The sequence below is a fragment of the Hirundo rustica genome, chromosome 2, assembly GCF_015227805.2.
Source record: "Hirundo rustica isolate bHirRus1 chromosome 2, bHirRus1.pri.v3, whole genome shotgun sequence".
NCBI classification, from domain to species: domain Eukaryota; kingdom Metazoa; phylum Chordata; class Aves; order Passeriformes; family Hirundinidae; genus Hirundo; species Hirundo rustica.
Window position 1 is genome coordinate 45,360,576 of NC_053451.1, and position 21,125 is coordinate 45,381,700.

The window sequence follows — 21,125 nt, forward strand, 5'->3', positions numbered from 1 at the left end:
AGACAAAGCTGAGCATTAGCAATATACTGAAGCAGTCTACAGACAGCACATGTCAGCAGCATTCTGCTTTGGTTTGCATACAAATGTAGAGAGAACCTTCTAAGAGAGCACTTGCCTAAAAGCTTACGTTCAAGAGACATACAAAAAAATGTGCAAGCCTACATGATTAAGGAGCTGCCACCTCTTTCTGGAAATGTACTTTAATGAGTCAGTTGTCAGATCAGAAGGGTTTTAGCTTCGTGAAGTGGGTGACAATATGAGTAAAGTGAGTCAGAGGCCACTGATAAGATCAGGGCATCACCAGATTCTGTCTCGGAAGTATCTGTAATTGAAAGCAAGTACACAGCTACACTGTCTATTGTTACATTTCAGAAGTAGCCCATTCTTGCAGGAAGCATTTTTAACAACTGAATCAATAATAAAAAAATAATCCCTCTTAAGTTTACTTCCTCTGCTCAAGAGTCCACTTCAACATTGTGTCCGATGAGCTTTGGAAGAGTCCTGCTGCAAATGTTGGCATTAAACGTTTGTTTGTTCATTGTAGTCAGTTGTCCTGTTGCCTTTTTCGTTGCACTAACGATTATAAAGCAAGATAACAAAGCAAATTATTTTTGTCTTTTTTCTGCTCAAGCACTGACTGGTAAATATGGAAGAGTGAATCTACGGTGTCCCTAGAAATTGCATACAAAGCACTGGAAAGCAGCCAGGCAGATGTTTGGAAATGCCACATTCAGGGTTTGAAAATTTAACTATTTACAGCCAAGCAAGACTGAACAGCAGAATCAGACCATCTAATTTGAAATATCTTTTAAGACCCAGCCATGACTGATAAACACATTCCTGGCTTTCATCTCACAGTACTGACAGCTCAATTCCCACATGGTTCTTTGCTCTCCAGTGACAGGCTGCTATACGGAACTGACAGGTTAAGAGAAACGCAGTACTTTGGCAGATCAGATCCACAAGTTTAGATGAACACAAACTTTTTTTCACCATTTATCTTACCTAATGCCAACTGTCTCAAAGTACAGCTATTTTGAATACATGATCAAGCTTCTCTTACCCTGACATGGCAGCAACCTTTTGCTCCAATAAAGCAAATATCAATATCAACTGCTGCAGATAACTACTACTTTTTCCAGTTCCTCTGACAGCAGTCAGCATCTAAGAAATATGTGGTGTTATTTACCCAAAGATGTGACTGAGACCCTTCCACTTGTGGTAATTTTTCACATGCTCGTTAATGGAAACGGATTAAGGGAATTCTTCCAATAACACTTCAGCCTAGAGAAGGCACGCTACAGGTTTTTGTAGATGAGAGGGAACAGCTACAGAAGGCACTCTATTCAGCCTGGAATGTGGCTGGAACAAATCTGATCAGAGCAATTTAACACTGGCACATGAGGATTGTTGCCTTCACATAAATGTTATTAAACATATTAAGATGCATGTATGTGTATGAACTGTTTGACAATGGATAACGGTTGCAAAGAAGATGTATAGCATTCACACTGTACATATCTTAGCATTCTACTCATACCAGATCATAAAAGCCACTAATATTAAGTTCAGACATGCCTACATAGGGACCCCAAAGTGGAGCTCAGACAATTCCCAACAAATTAATTTGCCTTATCTGGCAGCAGGTTAACCATAAACAAGTCTGGGAAGATACAAAATTGTTAATTATATTTCCAATTGTCAGTATTTTTTTAATATCTATATATACACACACACTCATATATAATTGTTTGATATAGCCAGTTCTTTCTTTACCTACATATCTGTAGGTAAAGTCTCATAAAAATCTGAGCTGTGCCACTCAATTTTGATGGAGCAGAGAAGTTGCACAGTGTCCTCATCAAAACTCCTTCCCCCCGTTACTCATCTTGTGCAGTGTAATACATTTAATTCATCAAAATTCATAAGGTTCTCCTGCTTCAGTCACTTTGATTGATGTCTTTAATGACAGTGAACCACAGAACAGAGTAAATGGTGAGTGACAACATGCTGATGCAGCCTCCAATAACACATGCAGGATTAAACAAATGAACAACGAAAAAAAAGCCTTAGAACTTACTGTCCAAAACTTTATGAAGTACTGCAAGACGGTAGCAGCAACAAACAAACAGTACAGTAAGGAATACATTAAAAACAGGAGGAAGAATTTGTAGTTAGAAAATCCCACACAATTATTCACCCTAGAAGGAGGGGAAAGAGAAAAAGGTTATTAAAGTATACAAAAAATAAAACAGACAAAAACCCCACAATACCTTCAACTTTTGCAGAGCAAAATGTCTATGACGTCAGTAGTATGTCCAAAACACTCTGGCACTACTGTTTCAGAAACATTTTAAGCCACTATGTTGCAGGAAATCTCTCAGGCTGAATGTTCTGGGCCTCTAACATAAATTTTGCCCCCCATGATTCTGTAGGACAGGACATGAGCTGGCAAAGTGTTCCAATACAGACAGACTGTACAGGAAGCAATTCCCGCTACAAACTAACTGCAGCCACCAGAGAACGGAACAGGAACCTCGCCATCAATTTCAGTGGATGCTGCTTTGCTTACAACCCACCCCTAAGTCAGCTACTGGCAGTAATGTTTTTCACAGTGATAGCAGATAATATTTTTACTGACTACCAGTGAATAAAAACTGCAGAAGAGTCTGAGTGCTTCATACATATCACCTAGAATCGAGAAATGAATCTCCCACTGCAGTGGGTATCTCCTCTCCTGCTAACACCAAAAGAGTGAACAAAAGACAGAAACGCCTTTGCTCACAGGTCTTGTTAATGCCAAGGTTTCTTTATACAAGGAGAAACTGCACAGTTTGGATGACTGGACTTAAAGCTCTATGCTCCAACACACATTAGGAACAAGATTTATTCCCACATATAAAAGAACTTCTCTGAGAATGCACTTCAGAAGTGCATTTTTGAAGCAGCATCTAATTCATACTCTTATACTGATTTCTTTTAAAAAAAAAAACCCAGAACTTACCATGGACAATGGTGGTCCATTTTTAATACACATCTGAAAGAGAGAATTTCCAGCAAGTTAAGACAAAAAATACATTTTCTTTCTAAGACACGTAACTTTAGCTTCTACAGTTTTGGGGGTTGTTCTTTATTGATTGGTTTTTCAAGTATTTTGCCCTACTGTATCTTTTTCAAGCCCTTCTCAATCATATATATTATGATATTAGACCAATTGTTCTTTCACCCAAAAGGACCAATTGAGATTGAGAAGAGTTATGAGGAGAGTTTCTTAAATTAACATGGGGAGCCTTACTGAGCAACCATGTACCAGTTCATTAAGGCACACCAGTTTTATGTGCATGCAGAGAAAACAAATCCAAAGGATCTTTCAGGGTTCTGTGGATAAGGTGTGTTAGCCTGGCATTCACTTCAACTAAGTCTACCTAAGGGTTATTTTTACCACCATTTTGTTTGCTGCTTGCCTTTTTTTTTTTTTTTTTTTTTTAAGTAAAGCTAATGGAGGAAAAGATCAGCACAAAGGGCAATTTGAATAGTTCACATGCCATTTAAATCCAGTTTTAATATAAAGACAGATACTAGACATTTCAGACACAGAGACATTCATTGTATTTGCCAACAAATTTGATTTTAGCCAAAAGATGTGTAATAGGTTCTTCAGTTAACGAGATTTCCTCAAGCTCAGCCTACTTAACTCTCAGGCATAGCCTCAGACTTCAGTGCCTGTGCAGACTCCTCTGACGATTCACAATGAAAATAGGGAATAGCTGTGATGTTTTTTAAATGGTAAAGGCATGTGATTGTACTGGCAATTTTTGAGATAAATATTTTTAGTAGAACACATCTGTTTCAAAGCTACAGAAACAAAACATAATGAAATAGTTCAATAACAAGCTTTTGCTGGTGCTGGTATCTCAGACCTACCTTTCTTTACTTTCAATCTATGATTCTTTTGCTTTTTAATTAATTTATTTTTTAATATAAGCTTTGTTTTACAAAGCTACAAGCAGGTTTCCTAAAAAGTTCTGCCACTTTAGACAATAGGGCTGCACCATAATATTGCACCAACGGAAGGAACTGACCCACTGAAGTGATGATGGCAGGAGAGAGAAAATCTGCAATTCCAGATTCAGTCACTTACACGTCACACGCAGAACAGTGGTGGCAGCGGTCAGGTTTGATCAGCTGGCATCGGTCACAGTATCTGATTGCTGCATTTAAGTGCAAGGGTCAGGTCAGTAGAGCTCATCTGAATCCATGAAAGCTTTCCCCCTTAACATGAACTGAATCTTAAAAGAGCTTCCTCCCTCCCCTGCCACACCTCTTCTCACAGACTGCCATGCACCTCATCTCATATGATATGTCGTTTTAATTTTTTTAAGAAATGTAACCTATTAAAGTATTCAAAAAAATCTATTACTACTCTACTGAGTCCACTTTCATTTACTCTTTGACTCCCAAGTCTTCCCATGCTTCATCCTCTGGCACGAATCCCCCTTTCACCTCTGCACAGGGTACTAAGGCACTGTGAAACTACATTCTTTCAGCAAGTCAGTCTTCTGCCCTGGCTTTCTCTATCCACTTCACCAAACAAGGATCTAGCAGACTGTTCAGTAAATTAGTCCTTCCTCATCTTTCCTGGATATTTTTAAACAGACCTTCAGGTTTTTCTCAATGGAAATAGGACACCAGCACATGCAGTTTGATAGGAGGAGGAAAGCCAACACCTACAGCTAAACAGAACTGATAAGAGCTGGCAACAGTTTCCCAGATCACTCCTGGAATTTAAGACTGGGATTCTCTTAAATGAAGGCGTGTATTCAAAGGAGTCAGTTGTCCTTAGACTTTGTTTGGAAAAGTCACAGTAAACTTCGACAATGGTTACTCTGAGAACTTTATGCTTTTGGAAATTCTACAGGGTTGCTAGTTTCAAGAAAGAGAAAAAGATATATACACATATAAAAGCTATAGATGTTTAAAGAATATACATATGCATAAGACAGCACTTTCACAGATCATTCATCTATAAATTGGAATAAAATGCCTACATATATTAAAAGCAAATCCAGAAATAGTCCATAACTAGATCTGTACTAAATTGCAGATGGGAAAGAAATAACATTTATTTGTTTTTAAACTGCAAAAGTATGTTAGGATCTTAAGTACATTTCTCCTCACGCTGAACCAAAGCAGCTCAAAAAAAAAAGTTTAAGTAGGGATAAAAGTGATTATAAAATTGAGCAGCACTTTTGAATTTCTCTATTTCAAGCTATCTTAACGATATTTCTTTGCTGTGTTTATTTTTAATTGCCACAGCTAGAGATAATTGCTGTCATCTCTCTTCTTGATAGAAGTTTTCTTTTTGTGTGTGTGTGTTTGTTTTTGTTTGTTTGTTTGTTTTAATTTCAAGTAGTGGCTCTGTGTTGAGAACCCCAGAAAAAAAGGACTGTTGTTTCTCTTGGGGGGATTAAACACCAGGAGAAACAAATAACAAAACATCCCGGCATTTGCAATAACTGCTTAACATATTGCTCATTCAGTGGCAACAAATGAATCAACAGCAACTTCAGGAGCATAGAATTCTCTTTACATCTTACCTCTCGATGCTGTTGTCGTATAGATAGGCAAATCTTTAGCAGCTCTTCTCAAAATCTCCTGCTGGGATTCTGGTCTCTCTTCTTTTTCATATTGTTCTTTATCAGCCTTTGACAAGCAGAACTAGGAGGGATGGAGAAAATGGATAGGAGGGAAGAGATTAATTATTACTTTGTTTTCCAAGGAAAAGACCCTTTGGGTGGCCCCACCCATTGATCCAAAAGCACCACATAAACAAAAAAAGGAATGCTACAGGAATGACACGAGATCCTTAGAACTCCTAAGTTTCTGGATATCTTCCGGATGTATTTAATTTCTGGATGGAATTTCAAGAAAATAATCTTTATCTTTGTTCCATTTTCTATAGTACTTTTTCTTCAACACAAGGGAATGCAGAAACTCAGGGTGAGCTTTAAGGTGCAAGCTTTCCTTTAATTCCTGATAAGCATAAATTAAGTAAACTGTGAGCAAGAGGAAGGTGCAACAGTCCTTTGCTGCTACAAGGCACTGAAGTTCTCTTATTCCACTTCCTCTCCAACACAGAGAGGGGTACAAACCAGATGGGGGGGAAAAAAAGGCAGGTGGGGGTGGGGGGGTGGGATGTGCTGAGCTTCAGAGTTCCAGCACAGAAGCTGGAAGAGTTTAACTGGATTGTAACTTAGGAATAGTCAACTCCAGTCTCAAAATTCTTAAGTTGTATTGAAAGCAACTTCAGCAAAGCCTGTACAGTTTGAGAGTGTGCTACAATTCTGAGTAAAGCCTGAGAAGCATTCCTGTTGAAACCTCGCTGAAATGTAAGCCTTTACCAGAAAAACCTGGAGAGCTTTTACTCATTTGTGAAACACTTGGTTTGGTATCTGCTGAAACAGTATTTACCAGTAAGCCTCACAAACCCCAGCGTGCTGACAAGGCCCTGTGCAGCAGGGGCTGAAATGACTATTTTCTTTGGTATTTTTCTGTTCCAAAGCACTTCAAAACTCTGAGCTTCCTGCATGGACTACAAGAGCCTCTTTATGAGCACACATAGACAAAGCATTCATGGTAGAGAGTGGAAAATGCTATGTGTGCAGCTGGAACAAAAACTGGCTTAGCGTGGTTTCGTACGATCCTACCAAAAACATGTGCATGATTAGTTCACGTGGATTTTCCTCCCATCCTGTACTTTTTTCTCTTTTGGATTACAGTCAGTTGGCAAGCAACAATGAAGACTCCACTTGCAGCAAGAAGGAAGCAGTGAGACATTGCTGCAATTTCTCTGTGCTATTTCCTAACCCAGAACACAAGCAAGATGCCTCACAGCTCACAGAATCTAGTTAAGCCTCCTGTCACACATAGTATCATCCAGGTTATTGAGCCTACCCATCCTTCAAGAGTGAAACATGAAACACGTTTAATAACACCCTTTTAAATAACCAGACACTAGAATTAATCTATGCAAAGGGTGAAATTAAAATTTAACATTTCAGCCATTACCAAGAGTCTGACCTCATTATTTAAATTTAATCACACAGCTAGATATTTATTCAAGCATGGAAACTGGAGACGCTCACATCCAAAGTTTAAGACAGATGTGAAGCATCATTCCAGCAAACAGTGGTGCAGTACATCTTAATCCCTACTACCCTTGTGAGTCTGCTAGGTGACCCAGGGCTCTGTGACCTGCAGTCAAGCAGAGGTTGCAAGAAACATGAGTACTCCCTCTGGATGACATTTCAAGACAAACCATTAGTGCACAGAAAAGGAAGCCAATAACAAGATTTAAAACTTTTAAAACGTGTCCACGTAACATCAGAGTATTACTCCAAAAATCCTGGATAGGATTTTGGTTTTCCGAAAAGCTACATTTCTGTTCTAATTTCAGAACTTAATAGGGCTATGAAACCACAGTCTCTCAGGACAATAGCAGGATATATTCAAAGACATCAAAAGTTGTCTGTTACCACACAGCAAACAGAATTCCCAATGAGGTTCCAGCAGTTCTCATTGAAAACAGAAAGAATCCCTTTGTTTCCTTCCTCTTTCTGGATCTTGTATAATGCTGATTGTTCTTTCTTAGGAGAAATGTACAGGGATTACACTAAGACAGCAGCTGCAGAATCTTTTTTTTAGTTCAATAGTAAGATCACAGGATGCTATTTGTTTTGCAAGAATGGCCAATTTGAATTACTAAAAATATATACGTTTACACTCTCACACAATGGAGAGATTCTGAAGTCATGTTTGTTTTTAAGTATAACCAGCATAAATTACTCACTAGAACACAAACAGAAGGAATTTGCCCAGAAACAGAAAAAAGAGGTGCTGGGTTTTTAATTTAGTTGGTTTTGTGTTTTTTAAATTTTTTTTAGTGTGTTTTCTGTTGTCCTGGTAGGAGAGGGTTTTTGGTTTTTTTTTTCATTACATGCCATATGTCCAAGCCATCCCTTTCACTTGCTGAATACAAAAAGCCTGCTACATCATCACTGTAACTACAGGAAAAGTACTGTCAGAATAAGTTTGCTATTAATGAAGAATTCAAGCAAAAGTTACGAGGCATCAGCAGTAAGAGAAGCTCTACAGCAGTAAGAGAAGTTCATACAGCTTTATAAAACCTAGAATAAAACAATTCCAACCACATTTTAACTAGTTAACCTGCTTAATTTTACAATTTTCCTGCAAAATCATCCCAGGAAAAGCAACACCAAATGACACTGAAGCCAAATCCCTTTGAATTTTTAGGTTTACAAATTCATAGAATCATTTTGATGGGGAACATCTAAGGTCATCAATCCCAGCCATAAACCCAGCAATGCCAAGTCCACCACTAAGCCACATCCCCAAATGCCACATCTATACATGTTTTAAAACCTGCAGGGATGAGGATACAACCACTTCTCTGGGCAGCCTGTTCCAGTTCTTGTGAAAATTTCTTCTTCTTTCAGTGAAGAAATTTTTCCTAACATCCAATCTAGACCTCCCCTGGCGCATCTTGAGTCCATTTCCTCTTGTCTTACCGTCACCTGGGAGAAGAAGCTGACCCCCACTCGGCTGCATCCTCCTTTCAGGCACTTACAGAGAGTGATGAGGTTCCCCCTGAGCCTCCTTTTCTCCAGGATAAATTCCCAGCTGCTCCTCACAGACCCTTGTGCTCCACACCCTTCAACAGCTACATTTAGACTTTTTGCTTAGCTAAACAGCAGAACAAGTGTTTAGCTTTTTACACTTTATATTCTCTAGCTTTAACATACAGACCTCTAAGCCGTAATTAAGCACTATACAGAGCAACGTTTGCTTTTTCTTCAAAGTATGGGAATAACTTGTCTCAAGAATGTTTAAGGTTGACATTAGCACTGAACATCAGTCTTGCCGAAAACAGAATAAAAATTCAAGTCCCATAGAGCAACCAACACCTCAAACAGTTTAGGCAGTTTAAAAGCTTTGTAAAAACAAGGAATAGAAGTGCAATATTTTAAATCCAGTGCCCGTATTTAATTCTTACATACATACACATTAGAGAAAATGGAAAACAAGGTAATCCATCTCAGGTTTATTGGAATTAATATGGTTCTTTTTCAAAAGAAACCATCTTCTTACAGCCATCATGCATTCTTTTGCTATTATACAAAGCTTCTTTATGTAGTCACGTGTCAGTGTTCCTAAATGTTAACCCTTGACTAATAAGTGGGTTCAGTCCTCCAGGTCATAAGTATACATTGCATTACTATCCCCTGTTACTCAAACAACGGTAAAAACTGCCTAAAAAGGAAACAAAAAAGTTATCACTGTATTTCATTTATCGTTTTAAAAATTTCAGGTTTCAAGTGAGCTACTTCACAGCACAGCGCTGTACAAGGCTGCCAAACTTGTGATGATTTAAACACACATTTTGTATAGGGAAATGTCATGACACAAAGCATATGGTATTTTAAGACTAACTTGATCATTTTCATTCATGATACACCGTCATGCTGTTCTATTTTAGACAATGAGCAGGGAAAGGTGAATCATGCAGTACTGCAAACAAATTTCATCACTGAGAACAGTTCAGCTATTTATAAAAAAGGCATTGACATTTTCCTAACATTATATTTACCTCATTAGAGGGGGTTGCAGGAGATGTGAAAATTGTCTTCCCATAGGACCATACAAACATGACGAATGACAGATGAAAAACTACAAGGTAGACAACTGCAATAAAATACAAATAAGAATTTGGTGAATATAGCTGATAAGAACAAGAAATAAACCCCCTGATCTTTGAGGAGGGCTAAACAATTACACTTAGCACTCTAGGACTGTTAGCTTAAAAAAAACCAAAAAAACACCCCACCCATCTTCACTCCCCAAATGCGATGGCAGCTCTTCCTCAAGGAAACAATGTTTTTATTATACGTTCACAAAATGACTTTGAACGCTTCCAGGGATGGAGCGTCCACAACTCCTCTGGGTACCCTTTGCTGCTGCCTCATCACTTTCACAATAAAGAATTTCTTTCTAATACGTAATTAATATCTGCCCACTTTCAGTTTGAAGTCATTCTCCCCTTGTCTTATCACTCCATGTCCCTGTAACATGTCTTTCCCCAGGACAGAACCCAGCCTCACTTCTGGCATGGAAGTGACTAACCTTTTTGGATGAATATGATGCTGTAATTCTGTTCCAGATTATCACAAAGTAATTGATTACTGACCTACATAATTCAATTTATTTTCTGCTTCTAGTAGAAACAGCACAGCACTGTTCCATTACAGAAGGCACTGGTCATCAACAACAGTTAAAATCCCCAAACAGGTTTGGAGAGTACTGAGCTCCAGTCATGCCAGATGTGAGCTAAGGATTTTCTTACTATCTTCTTTCAAATCATCTGACAAATACCAGCTGGAAAAGTCCTACTACAGTCACAGTGGCAATAAAAGGTAGCTGGAGGAGTTCAATAAATTTTCTAATGACTCTGCATGATATTGCTGTCTTAAAGACCAGAAATTCAGATCTTATGATCCAGGAAGCTTCTTCCAATCTTGTTTCCACTCATGGTTTCTTTTATCACTTGTCAAGAGGAAACAGATCAGTTGTGCCAGAACAGCAAGTCTTAGAGAAGTCATATTAAATATTTATATTAACTTCATTTATATTATCTTCAGTTGCAGCTAAGTAGGAAATTTGACCTATTTTTCTGTACAGATAGAGTCCATTAAGAATTTGTACAATGTACTTTGTGGACGGCAAAAAAGGTTCAAAACTTTGGGAACCTCCAACAGCTCAGAAAATGCTTGTGCAGAGTCACAGAAGACATGGCTTTAATTTATCATCCTTCAGGATTTTCACTGTTTATTGCAATGAAAACAAACAAACTGCATTTGAGCTTTCGTCAGAGAATTATTCTTTTTACCTTTGTCTCTGATTCCTCCAACCTTACAGGCAGAGTTGGCAAATTTTCAGCTGTGGGGCTGACTGAAAATGCCAGGAACAAAACCCTTTTCTAAAGCCATCCTAAATCTGTCTCCTGATAGGACAGAACTTGTGTATTACTGTAGTAGACAATGCATTATTGAAAGTTTTCTGTTATTAAAAACATACTCTACATTGAAACACAATGTGGTTAAGCAATTAAAGCATGAGAAAATGGTTTGGAAGAGAGGAGAAAAGGACATAAAACTGGAGTGGAATCAGTGGCACAGATCAGAACTTTGGTGGAGAAGAGGGCGAGAGAAATTGAATAGAAGGAAAGAGGAAATGAGATATAGGGAAGGGTAAGGCACAGCAAAACTAACTTACACAGTGAACAGTTCTACTCTGTCCATAAAAAATCACCAGAATTCAGGTTCTTTTGAAGGATTATTTTTAGTGCACACGAAATGCATGGAACAGCAGAACCTCAAAGCTTTGTCACAGGCGGTAAATGCCCCTAAAACACACAGAATGACAGGGACCATGGCCTGTCCTGCATCAAGGGTACAGATCTGTGCCAGTGCTACCAGTATTTATTAGATAGAGACAGCTATTAAAGTGCTTTTTACGTAACTGAGATCTTGCAATCTGTCACCATCATTAAAAGCCAAGGGCCAGTACTCAGTAGCCAGCGATGGGCACCACCCAGGGAAAGATCCTGCAACTGGCAGTCCATACTGGCTTCACTCTGAATAAATTCTTGCTTCTCTTCCTACTCCCATGCTGTCATGCCTACTGTGATTACACATAACTGTCCTGTCAGTGCTCCCCAGGAAATGAGAGGGAGGGAAGATGCCATTTTTAACAGCTTTACTTTACAGTCCATCTACCCACCACTTTGGGTATCAGTAGCTCTTCTACAGAATACTCCCTGAAGCATCCTGAATCTGTTTCCAGTACAAATGTAAACCAGATTCATTCCTAGTCAGCTCATTTTCTTGTAATTACAAGCTAGATGGAAAACACAACAGAAACCACAAACCCCAGTATCTGCCAGTTCAGCCAGACTCAGGAAGTCCTGGCTAAACTAAGGCAATCTGGGATTCTCGGTGCCATGCTGCGACCAAGTGAAGTCAGTTCTCTTTAAAGGCATTGATGCATACTATACCAAATTTATGGCCTCAGGAAGACAATGTCTTAAGACATGCTCTCAGAATCCTCCTAAAATATGCTAAGCCCTCCTAAGATTTGTCCTTAACATTCTTTTCTGAATCATTCTTAATACTACTCCCAAAACAGAGTCAGATTACAGAGACGCAATAACATATAACAGTAGTATATTACATTGTTAACAGAGATTCAGAGTTGACTTTATTCCCCTATCCTAATGGATATAAAACTAGACAAGAATATAAAATAACAAAGAAAAAAATGATCCCTAACAGGGTGAAGAAATTGCCATTAATTTAATCAAAAATTGCCATTATATTCAAATCATTTTACTGCAGTACTTATTACACTGAAATATGGAGCAAAATACACTTGCTAAGATGTACACTACTCATTTACATAGCAATGTTTCTGGTACTTTGGTCTTTCAGCTCTCCTGTTGTTGATTCCTGGTTATCCTCAGCTGGCTTATAAGAACTTTAGAAAACTTATGCCAGCTTTCTTTTCAAATGAAAAAATACTTCCCATGTCATTTCAAAAACAACTTTCATGGATGACAAATCCATGCATACAGGATGCCTATGACATGATTCAGAATGGGAGGTGCACGCAGCGTGCAGGTGACAGCTATTAAGAGCCTAACATGTTTCAGTGATACTGTCACTCTCATCAGTTAATCTCACATTTTCCTTCTCTGGTAGATTTAGAAGAACCTGTTTCAGTCAGATAGGCACTGCTTTTGAAATAGAGATCTGACTATGTAACACAAACACCGCTCTGCCCGACTTCTTTAACTGATACGTGGATCTTGCCTTTCCAGAAGAAATTAGAAAGCAAAACTTATTCATCTACAGGTCAAACAGCAACTTGCAGAATTGTGTGAAGTGAAGGTAAAGCCCATCTGTAAAATGGGATGAAAAAATCCAGTGTAACACAAGCTCACATCTTGAATGGCTTACAGTTTATGTGGAAGATTTTCCTACTCTTTCAGCTCTCCATTAGAAATTGAAAAATTACAAATTCCATCAAGATTCCTTCTTTTTACAGTGTTCTGGTAGATGTTCACCAGGAAGAAAAGTGCTAGATTAGCTTCCAGTTCTGTGCTCTTTTTCAAACTATTTAAGAGATGAGAGCTTTTACCAGTTCAAAATAGCCCTCTGTGGATAGTTAAAGTGCAAATCTCTGCTTAATCTACCACTCATGTTCCCCCATGAACTAGAATGAATTGCCAAAAAACCACCAGCAACAATGTGCTAGAATTATTTTTGGTTAGTTGGTATCACTGTCACTGTGTACTACTACCCACTCTGGCATATATTTGCTAAAGCCAATATGAAAATTAAAATTTCTCAAAACAAGGCCTCCAACACTTGACCTAGAAATTTAAAATTATAATGTGCAGCCACTTTTGAAACGGTGGTGTTTTGCACAATTCTAACTACTCCTTAAGAATGGAGTTCTGAGAAATTTGGTAAGCTGTTTGGAAAATATTAAGCAGTACAACAACAATTTATCCTCCTCCACAAGTCTTTCAGGTCACAGGCCTAAACAGAAAATGGAACTGTGGATATGCTGCAGTTCCTTCTCTCTTCTTTTTCTGTTCTTAGTAGGTGCCCACTTAAAAATAAATGCAAACTTAAATCATGGTTGCATTACTTGCATTAGTCACAGGTCTTGTCATCATCCCAAGTTTGTGGTATTAGAAACAAAACAGACTCAACTGTACAATATTTACCTTGTTTCTTAGCACTAATCTACTCACTGTACAGAGCTAATGCATAAAGGAGTACATTTAAACTCTGTGTCCCTTAGGATTTGCATGCAAAGCAGCTATTCACATCTTCATAAAAACTTTAAAAAATTACCTTTTTCAGCAGTTGAAGAAATAGTAACTGGAAGAGAAAAAAAAGATCGTTAGGTAAGTTTGTACAGAATTAAATAATTGACTAAAAGTGAGATATACGAGGTAGCTGACTTGTTCCAAAGCATACTTCAGGTGTTAGCAGAGGCTCCCCACCCAATGCTGGGGTAAAACAGGGGTCAGTATTCCCACTGCCAGCCCTTGATGCTTGGAGAGTTACTGGAAGAGCTGAAGGGATGCAGTTCCCTGGGCTAATCAAGTGAGCACACTCCACAGACAATAATGAGACAGAATTGATGCATATTCCCCTTCCTATATGCACCTAACTCATTTTTCTGAGTCAACAGCTAGGGCAACAGGTATACCACTGGAAAGTATAAAACGAAATTAAAAGTTCTTACAGAAATCTCTTTGAAACTGTTCCACGTAACCTACTTCCTTAATTTCCCCCTAATCCCACTTCTCTCCTCCTGTCACATACTATTCTTTGCCTTTTCTTTCCCCGACCTGAATTCTTCTGGCATAGTTAAAATCTCTCCTTATCTCCTATAGCCTCATCTCCTTTTATGCCAGCAGCAAATTCCATTGTTCCAATCTACCTTGTATACTGCCTGACTACTACATCTTCCTGCCCTCAGGCTTCTCCAAACCCTTCACACTCAGTTTATCAGTTCAGGGATGATGCTGAACAGAGAGATGCTGTACTTGTTGGCTGCTGTGTTCACAGCCCTTTCCTTGCTGCATGGAGCTCCTCCTTGGACAGTGAATTACTAAAACTCAATAAGGAAAAGGATCCTTCCATCTAACACAGTAAATTCAAGCTTCTGGTCACCAGTGTGAGCAAAAATCTTAACAGAACACACCGTGCCTCCTGCAGTTTACCTCACTACACGTTGCTTCCCCTCTCCCAGCTCTGACATTTCTACTGTCATTAACTCGTGCAACAATTCAAAAGAGCTTTTTCCAGATGCACATTAGACTCTTAAATCTGCAGGGCTTGAGTGTGCATTGCAGACTTCCTTCTGAGGGGCTGCTCTGTTACAGAGGTGGCATTTGTCACTTATCTGTAGATACCTACAGGGAAAGGGTCTACAACTGTTTTATGCACCTGTGCCTCTTTTTATGGGCGACAAGAGGCATAATGAGACGATATCTCAATGCACAGATGATCCCTTTTTGTTCAGACATGTTTTAGAGTTTTTTCCTTCCTTCTTGCCCCCCCTCCCTTTCCATTAAATATCCATGCTCTGTCCATACACAGAAGCCTCTGCAAAGTTAATGGAAAAGGTTCTGGTCCCTTCCACCTAAAGGAGGAAGAAATTATCATTTGGAATGGAACAATGTTGGCTTCAAACTCAAGGAGGTCAATCCTAAAGAACAGCTTCATTTCACATTAGTTATGCATACTTGCACAGACTGCTCCCATGTTTCTGCCTGAAACTCCACTGCACACTTCAGAAGTCAAATTATTTTTAAAGCAAATCCTGTGAGTGCTTTTGCTTAAAATTTTACTAATGTGTTTTCCTCCACTTTAAATGTTTTCAAAAATGCAAGGAGAGAATAAAAACTATTTAAAAAGTGAAAAGTAAAATAAACTTGCAGAGTATGTTTGTTTAACTTAAAAAAGTACTGAAAGTACTTTAGATTTAGCTTTGTCTTTGGCTCCTCATATCTTAAGTAGACACCTTTGCACACATTCATAAACATTTATTTTCTTGGACAAGAAATATAAAAGAGTTCTTAATTATCTTCTGTTGGCGGTAGGAGAACACAGTTATCTATAAAACTTCAGGAAATCTTTTTGGAAGTAATTCTGGCTAAAGTACTTCTGAATTTGTAGCCTCATTTCTACTCTCAGCACAAAATAGAGCTGTGAGCCAAATCTGATGTTTGAAAACTAAAAATAATGAACAGGTTTTACAAGCAAAAACAAGAAAAAAAAAAAAAAAGATAGTATTTTATCACATGTGAGACTCCATCCAAAAGATCCCTAAATAACTTTCAAAAAATTAACTAATCTTCACAGTGCCAGGAAGATAATTTCTCTTTCACACATAAGTCCCTTAGGTTTGAATGCAGTTATTAGACTGTGTAGAACAATTTTCATTTGAGAAAGTCCTGCAATTTGAGGTAAAAGCCAACATGGAAATGCTTGTGATTTTCATCCTGTCTTGACATCCTTAGATGAAATAAAAGATGTCCTGTTCTCTCCTGTCTCAGAGGCTCATGCAAGTTAAATATTATTGTTTCTATCCTTTTCACTGTTCTAATGCCCATTGTCAAGTAGATTAAATGAACATCAACCCTCCTGGTCCAAATTCACTCAGCAGATGAACAGTTTTACAGGATCTTTATACTACAAAGCAAAGCCTTTCTTCACATAAGTTACATATAACTTAACAGTCAATCTTTGTGTAAAAAAGACTTTTAAGTATTTGCTAGGCAAGCCATCTAACAAGAAGTTTTGTATTCCAGTAAGAAATCAATTCTTGCTTTTGAACTCTATCGGGGGAAAAAACCTCACAGAACATGACATTGCCATTGTGGGTCCCATCCCTGGCCTGCAGTTACAAGTTTGCTCCCTATCACTTTTCTCCTCTGCTGCTTATGATGCTTACATATGGCTGCCAGCTTCTGCTAATTTAGTACCATTTTCACTTCAAACACTTTTGAAACACCGTTTCTTGTTTGGGGCATGGGATGGGGGAAAAAGCCCAAGGCAGCACTGCCTTTTTGCTTATTGATCTTTTTTTAAACAAAAAACCCACTGCTTATGATTCATATATAAACCTCAGGATGCAATAGCACTATACACTAGGTAGATGCATCAGCAAAAGTTAGTGCCTTCAGCCCTGCAATCAACACAAGCTCCATGATTCAGAAACATAAATGGTGTAAAACAGCTGCTCTTTTGAGGATTTTAAAATAGATTGCCATATCAGTCTATTGCTCAGCTACAAAAGAAAAAATATTTTTTGGATTTGTTTCCTAGTAATAAGTTCCTGCTTTTGCGAGAAGACCTATGAAGTTCTAGAAGCATGTTGCCAGGGAAGGATAAAACACGACCAGACAGTGAAAGCTGAAGTTTACTTCAATGTAAAGAGCTCATAAGCAGGTACCTGCATGCTCAGGCACATGCCGTTTTCACCATGGCCTCAGAATTTCAAAGGATTAAACCTCTCAGTGCTACAGCATCAGGGGAGTTGAACAAAGTGAACAAGCCCTGTCTGCCTGACTGCAGTGCAGAGCTTTATCTCAGGCTTTCCAAAATCAGTCTAAGGAAGGAGGGCAGCAAACCTGCTTGTAAAGAGAGGTAGACAGGCCTTCACTGAACTTCAGGCTGCTGCAGCTTGCCCAGGGATGTACAGGTGCAACACACTGTCAGCTGGTCCACTGAACAGCTTATACACTGGACCTCCCAACATTTTGGGGTCCCCACAGAATGAAGCACACAATTTGAAGTACGTGGGATCACTTTCTACAGAATACTACCTCCAAAATACACCATACAGCCTTTATTAGGCTGGACTCAAATGTACTTTTTAACTTTGTCCACTTAGGGGACAAGCAGAAATAGCACGTTTGACTTTCACAGAGGAAAAAAAGTTGTCTTAGTTTTGATTTAGACACCTAGCATCACCCCTGGCAACAAAGACACTTTTTCCTTTATGACCCCAGTTGTTGGTTACATTTTCCTACATAGTCTTTGGAACACTGTTGTGTGTTATCTTTCATCTCACCTATGTCACCAGAATGAAAGGGGCAAAAGCCTACATTTTTATCACAGAAAACAATCCTCCGGAAACAGGGACATAATTTGCTGTGTAAATGTGACTGGGGGAAAATGCCACTTTTGGAAGCTTTCCTCTTGGAGTGTGAACTGATAGAAACGTCAGCTTCAGAAAGCTTTGGAGCAATTTTTTAAGCTGCTTCAAGGAAACCTCTCAGAATATCTCATCTCGGAAAGAAAATGCTAGGGAGCTGGTTTGCTTTTAGTTTCAGGCTTATTTTCAGGGTTGCTATGAAGTGTTCAAGCATCTTCCAACTCATTCTGTAATAGGAAAAAACCAAATCTCTCTATTCTGAGGCAAAGAGGTGCTGTGATCTCCCAAGACCTTGCAAGAGGCATGCTCAAAGACAAGACATTTGCCTTCAAGCTTGGAATAAACTGTCCTCCTCCCGCCCCCCCCAATCACATCTTCCTACTCCCCTAAAAGGCATGTTCTAACCACAGCTAGATCTGCTTCTTGAAGAGGAAGAGATTTAACTCCAACTAATATAGAAGTACAGCAAAGGACAAGAACTGATCTCGTTACTCAAGTGCTATGCTTATTTCCCCATCCACGCCCACGATGGCTCTTAACAGGAGTCATACTTTGGTTATTCCAGCCTTTCCACAAATTTCAAAGTAACATTCACATTTTGGCTGACATTCCTTATGGGTGGGAAGTAGGAATGATAAAAGTGCAATTGCATATCTTCACCAGATGCATAGCCTTAACTTTTCTCAGCTTTTAATGAAAAGTGTATAAATAAATAAACAGAGATATATATATATACACACATGCACACCTATACATACACATGCACACATATACACACATACTCATATATCCAGAAGTTACCAGTACTGAAATTCAACAGAACCCACCCCCCCCACAGGCACTGCCCTACCTGCAAAGGCAAGCACCACTGATATCATCTCAGTGTTTAATTTTTTCAGAAAATGGCATTTTATTGAAAGTGTAACTTAGGTTTATGCTTACATAATTTCCACTTGCAAATGCAGACCTTAATCCCTCACAAGAAGCTGACAGAAACACTATTTACTGATACAAGCAGGACAGTGAGTAAATTTCCTTGAGCAAATACTTATTTGGCTTCTCTTACAGGGCAGCAACAGAACACAAAGACCTGAGCCCTTCTTCACTGTTCTCTAAAAGCCTTTATTCTGTGACCTTCCCACACTGAGATATTCCTTATTTCCCAGCTGGCAGGCACTCACTAGGTACTCTCCTCCCTTAACAGCTGGGAGTTGTTTTAGAAAAATGACTCATGATGACTGAGTTGACAGCATCATGTAGCCAAAAGCCAACACAGGAAGATGCCGCCAGGTCCCTGCTGAAAGGCTATGGGGGTCCAGGAATAATACACTCAATTGCCATCATGAATGTTCTTTCCAGAAATTTGAGCCATATGAGCTTAGAATTGTTTTATCTTCTTATGGTTCTAGACTGATGTAGTTCAACTTCACCTATCCAGGAATAAGACACAGGCTTCTCTGCTCCCAGCGCAGCGCCAGGGATTCAGAAGGCAACATTTTATAGAATGGTGCTGCAGGAGATGTGGCTCCACAGGCCTTTGTGCTGAGCCAGCACGAAGAGTCACATTGTCACACCATGTGCCTCAGCAGCAGCACCGCCTGGGGCTGGTCTGCAGCATGGCTGCACCATCAGCCAGGTCTGACTCGATGCTTGTCTGTGGTGGACAACTCTCACTGCAAGGGTGTATAAAGTGACCCCTCTAAACCATCTATCCACTCCCCTACTGCAGACAAACACAGCAAAAGCGAGCTCTCGCCTTCTCAGACACTTGGGGTCATGTTTGAGCTACCAAAGAAGCTGGCAGCTACTGCGCCACAAGTTTGTGTGACCACAAACAGCAGGGCATTGCAGGGGTGAAGGGGGAATGGCAGCTAGTGGCCTCTCACTGTCCTGGGGCACACCCAGTCACGAGAGGGGAAAGAAACGCTGTCAGGGGCCACCGATGCCTGAAAGCACAGGAGCCAAACTCCTCACACACCCTGTGCTCAGCAAGAGCACTGAGAGCTGCCCTGTGATCTCAAGTGATCACAAGATGATGCCTTCAAAGGCACTGCAGGTAGCGCTTGTGGGTTCGAAACCGGGGGTGGGAGGAGATAGGAGGAAGAAAATGCAGCCAGGGAAGAGACACTGGTACAAAGGGGGATGCTGTGTTTTATGACCACATTTCCTATGCTTGTGATCGCCGTGCCCATTGCTGCAGGATTCAAAGGAGCATTATCTCAGGAACAGGCAAAATTAATTAGTATTTCAAACAAGGCAGTTCAAGCTGCGCTGCAGAATGTTACTGTTATTTGTTACCTGCTACTGTTATGATTTATGGTTTAAACAATATGAAAATGATTCTTTCACTAGAACAAGTAACTAAGAGCAGCCAGAGGCTTGCTGCACAGAAAATACTCTCTTATCACAATAATGAAGCAGCTTTTTATTTAGCCAAGGTCTTTTCAGCCTCAACGCAGAGAGTATATGCATAAATACAGTCTACAGCAGAAATTAGCATAAGCCATGTGAGATTCTTCTTGGGTACTGAGTTACATTTAGCAATGAATTCAGCTATGACAACTGGGAAGATTTCTGCCACGTATCGTGGGAACACTAAATTCTGTGCCACCACTTCCACAGTTCAAAAACAGAGCCACAAAAGCAGCTGACTTCTGGAACCTACAAAATCCTACAGATGGCTCCTGACCTCTGCATCTACAAAACATTCTTGGAAGCGATACCAAAAATCTCCTAATGGTCTTCTCAGCAAGGGTGCCTGCACTTTTAAAATGATTTCAAAACAAGAGTTAAACTTGGTCAGCATGCAGAAGGAAATGCTGTCAGGTCAACCTCAGCCCCACACTTGCATCCACACCAACTATTGCGTATTAAGAGATGCATCAGCCCAAATAATGAAAGGATTTTTCTAAATACGAAGTTAGCATTTAGTTCTAGCAATGCACCTGGTTTGCCATCCCTGAAAAGCCCCATTCCCCAAGAAGCACTACTCACTTTCAATTTACCATAATTGCTCAACCCAAATGTAACTTAATTTTCTTTGGCTATTTAATCACTATTGACACTGCTCATTCTATTTGAATTTTGATGGATTCTAAACCCTAAAATTACTTCTACATACTTTCTCCAGCTGGTTACTCATATTACTGGACTTCATTCTTTACCAAAAATTCTGCTTTATCATAACAGTAGCAGCTTTATTGCTCAGTAGCAAGGAAGTGCTGTGCATAAATTGTTTCCAATATTGCCTTTAAGCCATCAGACAGAGCCAAAAGAAAGCCTGGTTTCTTCTTGAAAGACAAAGAGAG

General features: G+C 39.4%; 1 protein-coding gene across 3 annotated transcripts in view; it reads right to left on the minus strand.

Annotated features, from left to right (window-relative positions):
* The window catches only part of ZDHHC20 (zinc finger DHHC-type palmitoyltransferase 20), a 48,672-nt gene that overhangs the window by 16,730 nt on the left and 10,817 nt on the right, over nucleotides 1-21,125 (minus strand). For all 3 annotated transcript variants that reach the window (XM_040054814.1, XM_040054815.1, XM_040054813.2), the window contains exons 2-7: nucleotides 13,998-14,024; nucleotides 9,668-9,762; nucleotides 5,598-5,718; nucleotides 4,142-4,211; nucleotides 3,005-3,037; nucleotides 2,081-2,201 (exon numbers count right to left, since the gene is read on the minus strand). In XM_040054814.1, the coding sequence (XP_039910748.1) occupies nucleotides 2,081-2,201; nucleotides 3,005-3,037; nucleotides 4,142-4,211; nucleotides 5,598-5,718; nucleotides 9,668-9,762; nucleotides 13,998-14,024 (467 nt within the window). The remainder of the gene's footprint in view (nucleotides 1-2,080; nucleotides 2,202-3,004; nucleotides 3,038-4,141; nucleotides 4,212-5,597; nucleotides 5,719-9,667; nucleotides 9,763-13,997; nucleotides 14,025-21,125) is intronic.